The 9,881-nt window shown below is 42.1% G+C and overlaps 1 protein-coding gene across 4 annotated transcripts in view; it reads right to left on the bottom strand.

Moving 5' to 3' along the window:
• Positions 1–593: 593 nt before the first annotated feature.
• LOC106086653 (uncharacterized) overlaps positions 594–9,881 on the bottom strand; it is a 34,455-nt gene continuing 25,167 nt past the window's right edge. For all 4 annotated transcript variants that reach the window (XM_013251404.2, XM_013251401.2, XM_013251402.2 and 1 more), the window contains exons 5-15: positions 4,956–5,065; positions 4,652–4,861; positions 4,437–4,579; positions 3,864–4,050; positions 3,680–3,792; positions 3,384–3,617; positions 1,968–3,230; positions 1,389–1,854; positions 1,154–1,320; positions 1,004–1,097; positions 594–945 (exon numbers count right to left, since the gene is read on the bottom strand). In XM_013251404.2, coding sequence (XP_013106858.2) covers positions 678–945; positions 1,004–1,097; positions 1,154–1,320; positions 1,389–1,854; positions 1,968–3,230; positions 3,384–3,617; positions 3,680–3,792; positions 3,864–4,050; positions 4,437–4,579; positions 4,652–4,861; positions 4,956–5,065 — 3,255 coding nt within the window. In that variant the 3' untranslated portion in view covers positions 594–677. The remainder of the gene's footprint in view (positions 946–1,003; positions 1,098–1,153; positions 1,321–1,388; positions 1,855–1,967; positions 3,231–3,383; positions 3,618–3,679; positions 3,793–3,863; positions 4,051–4,436; positions 4,580–4,651; positions 4,862–4,955; positions 5,066–9,881) is intronic.

The raw sequence follows: 9,881 nt of genomic DNA, 5'->3' as shown, positions 1-9,881 counted from the left end.
ATAGAAAATCCTATTCAGCCAGGCTGAATTTGAATTTTCCTATAGAAAATCCTATTCAGCCAGGCTGAATTTGAATTTTCGTTACGAAAATCCTATTCAGCCAGGCTGAATTTGAATTTTCCTATAGAAAATCCTATTCAGCCAGGCTGAATTTGAATTTTCCTATAGAAAATCCTATTCAGCCTTGCTAAATAAGAATTTTCTTGTAGAAAATCTATGAAGTTTCCTATAGAAAATCCTATTCAGCCTTGCTGAATAAGAATTTTCCTTACGAAAATCCTATTCAGGCTTGCTGAATAAGAATTTTTCTTACGAAAATCCTATTCAGCCTTGCTGAATAAGAATTTTCCTTATGAAAATTCTATTCAGCCTTGCTTATTAAGAATTTTCGTTACGAAAATCCTTTTCAGCCAGGCTGATTAAGAATTTTCCTATAGAAAAGTCTATTCAGCCAGTTTGAATTTAAAATTTGCTATGGGAAATCCTATGTTTGGTTAAAAGTCGTTTAAGACAAACTTTTTTGTGATTAAAGTTCTGTTTAAAACCCTTCAGAGAAGCTCTTTGTATCTTGAATACTATGATATTCTAGCGTATGCATCTTTCTTTAGTCTACTTGTGTCAAAACTAAATAAGAGATAATTTTATTGTCATGCAAAAAGATACCACACTGCTCTCTTTCAACAAATTCGCAAACATTGCGCGAAACCCTGCTTAACATACCCAGCTCCAATGTAACCTGAAGTGACAACAGCTTCGCCAGGACCACGGAAGACACAAGTCAAGTTATAACGTTTGTCGCGACTTGTTTGGACATTATCGGAGAATTGTACGACGACAATATTGGTCAGAGTGTCGCCATAACGTTGGGTGCCACAATCTGGATAACCCTGAGGACCGCTAATACGTAGGACATTTACAGTGCCGCCATTGCCACGGAAGAAGCAACTGAAAGTAAAAGGAAGGATAAATAGCTGCTTCTGAAAAGGGTTTACTATTCGTTTACCGATCATAGTAGCCATAGGTGTAAATGCGACCCACAAAACCTTCGGGGGTGCGTATGGTAAATTCCATGCCTTCCTCATTGCAGGTTTGGGTAACTGTAAAGAAATTCTCTTAGGTTTGATATGTTTTGAAATATTTCCCCTTAACCCACCATCCATGCATTCTCCATCGGAACGTCCATTGCTGCTTCTCTCATAGAAATCATAATTGGCTGCATCAAACAGATTGGGATCATGAACATCTAGCTCACGGGAATCCCGATCACTCAATTCACAGTTGGGTATGTCACGTTCATCATAATTGGTGGCTGCGGTATCCCTAGAGTCATATCAAAATATTTTTTGTGAAGTTTCCATGACGAGTTTTCTCTACGCTCTTTGTCTTACCTATAGTTAAAGCTGCGACATATAAAGTCTCGACTCTCCACACATTCCCTCTCGCATTGTATAAGGGAAGGCACTATCAAAGCACGACGTATAAAATGGCGTCTCATCTTATGACGTGCAGCCACCTGTTTGAAATTATCACTCTCTTCGCAGCGTGTGATGGGAGGTCTAGGTATGCCAGGTGGACCTCCCGGCCCATAACCTACCGGGGCCAAGGGTGGTGGCAATGCACCCGGTATGGGATGATCATTGGGCAAAGGTTGCAAAGCACCTCCAGCGCCACCACCACCACCACCATGGTAAGGACGATTGAAGGGATTGTCATAGCCATAACCACCGCCATTGGATATGGGCCGGCGACCCGCAGGCCTATCGCTATCGTAGGGCCCATAACGATCACCATAACGTTCCTCATATTCCATGTCGTAGTACGAAGGTGGGGGTGGAAGTGGAGGACGATTATAACCTAAATTGGTTAAGTTATTTGTAGTAAGCGTTTTTTTTTTGCATTTGAACAAATTTTTCCCGTTTTTGTTTCTTTCAATCATTAGTTTATTAATTCTGTTTAGTATGGCTTACCTTGTCTGTAACCTCCTCCTCCCCCTGACGAGCTGCCACCATAACGATTCCCATATTTGTATATATCTATGGGATAACGATCATTACCTACCGGAAATCTATTGGGCGAAGTGGGAGGATATTTTCCTGGGGGCGGCTCGAGGGGTGCCGGGGGATATCGTTTGGCTGAATCCGGTTCAGGTCTACGAGCTCCATGTACTATATCATCAACGGGATAGCGGGCATCGGGACCATATCTGCTGGGCGGCCCAGAGCCATGCCTTAGATCATCTGTAATCATGGGATATCTGGAGTCATAGGACGAGGGTCTAAAACGGCGATCAGGGAAAATTCCTTCGGGATCATCACGTCCCGTATAGCCACCCACAGGTTCTCGCATAGGGGGATAACGCATTGGATAGCGACCAGCATAGCGCTCCTCAGAGTAACGATGTCCCGGCAAATAGGGACGATATGAGGCATCATCTTCGGGAGGATAAGGCCTGGTATGAGGCAGATCCGAAGGCAAACTATTATCATCAAGCGCTGGATATGCAGGTCGACGCATGGGAGTATAACGATCTCGGGGTAGATAACGATCTGGTGTACCGGGATAACGATCGCCATAACGATCACCTTCGGGATAACGATCAGCATAACGATCTTTGGGAGGCATTTGATCATCATAAGGATAGCGGCCTGAGCCAGGGCGTTCCGGATAACGATTGCCATAAGGCCTATACCTATCGGCAGGTGGATATCTATCCCTGTCCGAGGGATAGCGATGTGGTCCGCCATAAGGATCGCGGTCTCGGTCACGATCACGATCATCGGGATAACGTTCTGGATCATCGGGATAACGATCGCGATCACGATCACGATCACCAGGTAAACGATTGCCGGGTAAGCGATCGCCAGGCAAGCGATCACCAGGCAAGCGATCGCCAGGCAAGCGATCACCAGGCAAGCGATCACCAGGCAAACGATCTCCAGGCAAACGATCTCTATCCCTGTCACGATCTCCTGGCAAACGATTGCGATCTGCATCTAGGGGATAACGATCATCGTCATAGTAACCACCTGCTCCACCGCCCAGAGGATAACGATCTCGTTCTCTATCACGATGCCTGTCCCTGTCATCATAGTCATCCGGGTAACGGCCCCCACCTGGCCCTGCTGGCATACCACCCGGCCTTAAACCTCCAGGTCCTGGCCCTGGACCACCGCCTCCTCCTCCTCCTCCTACACCACCAGGTCTATGCATACCTTGACCTGGATAACGGTCTGCAGTGTTAGTGAGTTAACAGGTTTGTGTTTAGTTAGGTTAGGTTTAAGGTTGGGTGAGCATAAGGTTTCGTTTGAAAGGTGATGGTAAATGCAAATTAGTTTGGCTTAGAACGATAAAGAGATAAGGAAATCACAAGGCACAATAATTACCATAATCAGGACCGCCAGGATCGCCAGGATAACGATCGTAAGGGGGGCGACCATAATTGCCATCATCGCCAGGTAATCTGCCACCGCCACCAGGAACTCCACCACCACCACTGCCATAACGATTGTCGCCGCCGTAAGTGTTGTCGCCACCAGGACGATCGGAGGGACGACCTGCACCCATGGAACCACCAATGCCCGAGTGACCATCACTGCCCGCACCACCCACAACATTCACTGCAATCGAGCACAAAGTTCATGCCATATATCTCAAGTAAATGCCACTCTGACCAACTTACACATCAAATTCTCATAATAATCATAATCTGCATCATAAATAATGCGCATGCCATCCTTCTGATTGTAGCGACTCAAACGACATGTACGAAAACGATCACTGTATACAGCAGATCTGCGGTGGATTGTTGTTGTTGTACAAAGAGCTTCATGTGATTAAAAATCCAAATCATGTCTACTTCTTACCTGCATTGGAAACTCGTTTGCCTTAAACACTCATCCAGACATTCGCTCAACGAACGCCCGGTTATTTCCGAATGAAATTCTCCTCCCAGACGAGAATTGCGATAACGTTGAAATGCTGTATCTGGTCTTCTTCCACTCGAGAAAAGATGCGATGTCACAGAATTATCAGGATAATCGGTGGCTCGTTCTAAATTGCAAGGAAATAATGATCGAGAACATTAAAAAAATGCGTACATTGGCCAAGAAATTTTTAGAAGACAACGCTACTGGAGATGAGTAGACAGGTAGCAGGTTGGTTAAATTGGGTAAAGTAACTGCTCCGCTAATAAGAGGTTGACATAGTCTCAAGTTGCTGGAAAAACCAGACAAAATCACCTACTTATGGTGGTGGGACTGCGTAAGACGCCTATGATTTAAGGCAAAATGTCTGCGTAAAATTTCAATTTTAAAGTAACGTCAGGTTGTGCATTATTGGAGTAAGCCAATCAACCTCAAAACTTCTAAGTCTTGTATAATGAGACACTTTAAGCAACTATCCCCTCTAACTTTAAGAATGTTAATGCCTTAACTTACGATTATCCAAACACACCAGATCATAGAAATGATGTGTGGGACTGGAACTAATGCTTATATCATCCTTTTGTGAGATTGAATCCTCTTCCGATAAAATGCATTGTTTGGTCTGATCATCAAACTCCACCGAACGGCAAAAATATCTGCAATGCCACAAACACAAGTCAAACATAAAAGCAAACAAATCATTTGCCGTTCATCACTTGACAACATACTTTTCGGCTCTCAAGCACATTGTCTGGCATTCCTCCAAAGTCATGTTATTGAAAATGTCCACCTCGAAGGGACCGCCCAATCGCTTATTCTCCTCCTTAACGAACACAGCCAAGCCATCACAGCGCCGCTCAGCATTCAGACAAGTATTTTCCAAGTAATCCGAATTGGGATCATCTTCCAGCAGCTCGGGATGAGTGCGACGGGTGAATCTGCGAAGCATAGAATTGATTTTGTCAATAGAGTTCCTTCCTTATGTTTGTTTTGTGCGTTTGACTCTGCTTAAGAGTGCGTAAAGGAACTCACCTGCTGAGTGTACAAGACCTCATGGTGGAGTCGAAATTAGCCGAACGACATACAAATGAGAATTCATTGAGACATTTGTCCTCACAGTCGGAACGATTTGCAGCTGTTATCTGTAGCGCAAAAAAAACGAAAAATTAAATCAAATATGTTTGCTGATACAACCATCTGAAGGATCAATAATTAAAAGGGGTTAACATTTGGCCAAATTGTATATAAAAGGCTAAAAACCTCTGAATGCCTTATCGAGAATTTAAAGAACTTAAAGCAATCTAAAAACCCAAAACTTTGAAATTGAAATTCGAAATTTTTTTTTTGGCGCTGCGGCAGTGGTTAAAATTTGATCACGGGTGCGACAAATGCCCCTCATTCTCTCTTCATCATTTCCAGGATGTTCAACAAAGTGGCAGTTGACATATCTCTTCGCAATAGTCACTGCTACGCCGTCAAAAGTAACTGAGGTCCAACAAGAAAATCGTGTTAAGTCGTTCTTTGAATTGCTTTTTTGAATTATATAGAAAATAGCTGGACAGGGTCCGCTACGCTGCTCCTTCCTTTAGTCTCTTATTTTATCTGAGCCCTATATTGGTACGGTCAGTAAATCAGTCCTGTTTGAGGGTGTTGGTACGGCCTTTCAGATATTTCGCCCCAATGTGGATATCATGTTCCCAAATACCTTTCATTTGAGCCTTATGTTGCTATGGTCTGTGAATATGTCCGGTATGGTAGTATTTTTGGGACTTAGGTGGACCTCCACATTTCCGATTTGTGCTGTAGTCTCAAATACCTTTCATTTGACCCCATATTGTCAGGTTAGGTTTATATTTCCATTTGGCGGGCTTTGGAGGTGAAGCGGCCTCCCTGGATATCCCACCCTAAATAAGGATGTACTCTTGGGTCGACTTCCGTGGTACTTGGATCCAATTTTTAACACCATATTCGTTTTCTTCTTCCGAAAACCTATCATTTGAGTCTCATATTGACCCGATCGGTCCATGTTGATTTTTGACTGTACTTTTGGGCTTGGGAGGGCTCGCTAGGGACCAATTTTTATATCATAACCATATTCTACTCCCAAATACCCATATTATCCCGATCGGTCCACTTTTGGTTTTGGGCGCTACTTATGGGGTGGTTTTGGCCTTCGGACGGTTCTCTATGTACTTGTGCCCAATTTCAAATATCATATTCATATTCTACTCCCCAATATCTTTCATTTGAGTCCCACATTTTCCCGATCGTTAAACAAGTCCTGCTGGGGGGTTTTTTGGGGGTGGGAGGCCCCTCAGTAACCAAGGAATAATTTTTTATGTCATATTTGTACTCTACGTTTAAATACCTTTCATTTGATACCCATATTGCCCAAAGCGATAAAAGTGTTCTGTTAGGTGGTGTTTTTGGGAGCCCCCCCAATTTTCAGCTAAGTCTGATAAAAATTGCGCCCTCTAGACCACCCTTGACTTAGTGAATGGAAATCAGAACAAAACACCTCTTGCAAAATTTCAGCTTAGTCGGATAGGAATTGCGCTCTCTAGATGCTGCAGTAGTCAAGATCCGACATCGATTTATGTGGCAGCTAGTCAGATTATAAACTGATTTAAACCACTCTTGGCACAGTGATTGCAAGTCAAAACAAAACGCCTCTTGCAAAATTTCAGCCAAATCGGATAAGAATTGCTCGCTCTAGAGGCTGAAGAAGTCAAAATCTGAGATAGGTTTATGTGGCAGTTACATCAGGTTATGAAGTGATTTAAACCACTCTTGGTACAGTGATTGTAAGTCAAAACAAAATAATTCATGCGAAATTTCAGCTAAGTCGCATAAGAATTGCGCCCTCTAGAGTCCCAAAAACTCATAAAGTTAAGATTCAAAATTGGTTTATGAGGAAGCTATATCAGGTTATTAACCAATTTAGACAATTTAGTTATTGAAAATCAAAACAAAACACCTCATGCGAAATTTCAGCCAAATCTGGTAAGAATTGCGCCCTCTAGACCCTCAAGAAGTCAAGATCCGAGATCGGTTTATATGGCAGCTATTTTAGAAAATGGATCGACAAACCCCATTTACCACCCCAACTAGTTATTGAAAATCAAAACAAAACACCTCATGCGAAATTTCAGCCAAATCTGGTAAGAATTGCGCCCTCTAGACGCTCAAGAAGTCAAGATCCGAGATCGGTTTATGTGGCAGCTATATCAGAAAATGGATCGACAAACCCCATTTACCACCCCAACTGACTTACACTAATAGGAAGTATGTAAAAAATTAGCCTGCTTTCGACAGACAGACGGACGGACAGACGGACGAATAGGCGGAAGGACATACAGACAAATATGGCTAAATAGACTTGGAATGTCAAAAGGATCAATAATATATATCAATAATATATATTTCGGTGTGTTAATGTGATCGATGGCGAAATTAGTATACCCCATCCAATGGTGGAGGGCATAATGAAAAAGGTGTTCGTACAGGTGTTCGTGAGTGAATTGACAGAGGAACCATCTGTCTCATTTTACATCTATCGTTGCTACACCGGGAAAATGTGGCTGAGGTCTTTTCGAAATTTGTACCGAGGTCCTATAGGGACTTTACAGTGGACCACAACATCCAAGTACCAGCACTTAAGTTACAGTGCTTCAATTACTCTAACCATAAATTCCGATTAGGTTCGTTGCCCACTCTAATGACTTCCAGATTCAGTTTCCTTAAAATTGGAGAAACGATTTCCATCACTAGATACTAGCTAACGACTCCATTTAGTATTGAGAAGTTCGCTAAATGACAAAAACCTGGTGATAGGATTCGTCAGACTAATCCTAAGAACCCTAAAATCAAGGAACTGAAACTAGAAATCAGTAGTGTGGTCAATAGCTAAAAAAAAACATAGGTTATTTTTAAACCCTCCACCATATAATGAGGGTGCACTAAATGAAATATAGATCTGTGACTCAACAAAGTGTATATCTATTCTTGATCGTTTTGCCATTCTATTGTATATCGATTAAGCCATGTCCGTCCGTCTGTCTGTCGCAAGCATGCTAACTTTGGAAGGAGTACAGCTATATGCTTGAGGTTTTGCACAAATACTTCCTATTAGCATGGGTCGATTGGGATTGAAAATGGGGCAAAGTGGTCCATGTTCTTATAAATTTGCCATATAAACCAATCTCCCGACTTGACTTCTTGAACCTCTAGAGGGCGCAATTATTATCCGATTTGACCGAAATTTGGCCCATAGCGTTTTGTTTTAGCTTCCAACAACTAAGGTCTAAATTGATCCATAACCTGATAGAGCTGTCATAAAAGCCGATCTCCAGATTTTATTTCTTAGGCCTCTACAAGGCGTGGTTAGGTTCAATAAGAGCGACAGTACTTTACAGACTCAATTAGACAATCTTAAGTCCTTTGTCTATAACCTGATATAGCTCCCATATGAAACTATCTCCCAATTGGACCTTTTGAGCCTCTTGAGGGCGCATTTATTATCTGATTTGTTCGAAATTTTAGATGTAAACTTTTATATCGGCTTTCAAGAACTACGCTAAGTGAGAACTATATCAGTTCATAAGTTGATATAGCTCCCATATGAACGGATCGACCTATTTGATTTCTTGAACCTCGAGAGAGCGCAATTATCCGATTTGGGTGACATTTTGAGCATCGTACAATATTTTTTATGATTTAGTTTTTATGAGTTATGACAAGTACAGGGACCGATCTTGTCATAACTGTTGCAATAGCTCGTATATATTTGAAAGCCATTGAAAAAACTTGTAAAATACGATCCATGGTGGAGGGTATATAAGATTTGGCCCGGTCGAACTTAACGGGCTTTTAGCCTTAACCGAACTTAGAATAGATTTCAAAGCGCCCCAATCATTCGAGATGCCTTTTATTACTTGACCTTTCCATCGGAGTTTTGGTCGTCTCGGTTTGCGTATGCCACAGTGTTTGTCCTCAAAAGACTTCTTCGCTGGAGCTTTTTCACTCACTCTGGCAACTTGACCTATCCAACGCAACCCTTGTATTTTGATGTGTTCAACTATGCTATCGTCGTTATACAGCTCATACAGTTCGTAGTTCATACGACGCCTATATTCTCCATTAACCCAAGCTGCTTTCGCAAGTATCCATGCTTCGGAGCCATACAACACCACGGGTAGGATCAGTGTCTTGTATAATGTAATATTCGTCCAAAGTAGCATCTGTTTGCAAATATTATCCTTCGTTTTATTTCATAACTGCTGTCATTTGTTTCGGTAGTTCCCAACTTTTTCTTGCCCTTTACTCAAATTCTAAAAAAGTCGACTTTACAAGAGAGCTCATACACATGCACACTCAACTTCTAGCTTCTTGCATTATAATAGAAGGCTTATAAACACAGCATTTTGTCAGCTACAACTTTGCTGAATATGGCTCAATGAATGAGATGTAGTTAGTTTGCTTCGTATACTCTACACCACCACTGTGGTACAGCATATTACAACTTTGTGCAATTGAGTGTGACGCTAAGAAGGAGAAGATCTACACCCATTGAAAAGTATACGGATTGGCTTAGAATCACTTCCTGATATGATTTAGCCTTGCCCATTGAAATTTGACACCGATACTTTTTATCGAAGTAGGTCATTGGGGAATGCCAATGGGCCACATCGATTGAGATTTGGATATAGTTCCCTGATAAACCGATCCCCAGTTTTGACTTCGTGAGCACCTAGAGTCCTCAATTTTCATCCGAAATTTGGCCGATCGGTCTATACGGCAGATCGGTCTATACGGAAATTATATCTAACTATGGTCCGCTTTGGACCATATTCATGTGAGGTAGGCTTAAAAAAAGCTCACTGTTCCAAATTTCATGGAAATCGGAAAAAACACTCGATATGTTGGTTGTGAGTGCAAACCAAACACAAAGAGTGAGAG

This window comes from Stomoxys calcitrans, chromosome 5 (assembly GCF_963082655.1).
Source record: "Stomoxys calcitrans chromosome 5, idStoCalc2.1, whole genome shotgun sequence".
NCBI classification, from domain to species: Eukaryota; Metazoa; Arthropoda; class Insecta; order Diptera; family Muscidae; genus Stomoxys; species Stomoxys calcitrans.
This window is presented reverse-complemented; position numbering and strand designations above follow the sequence as displayed.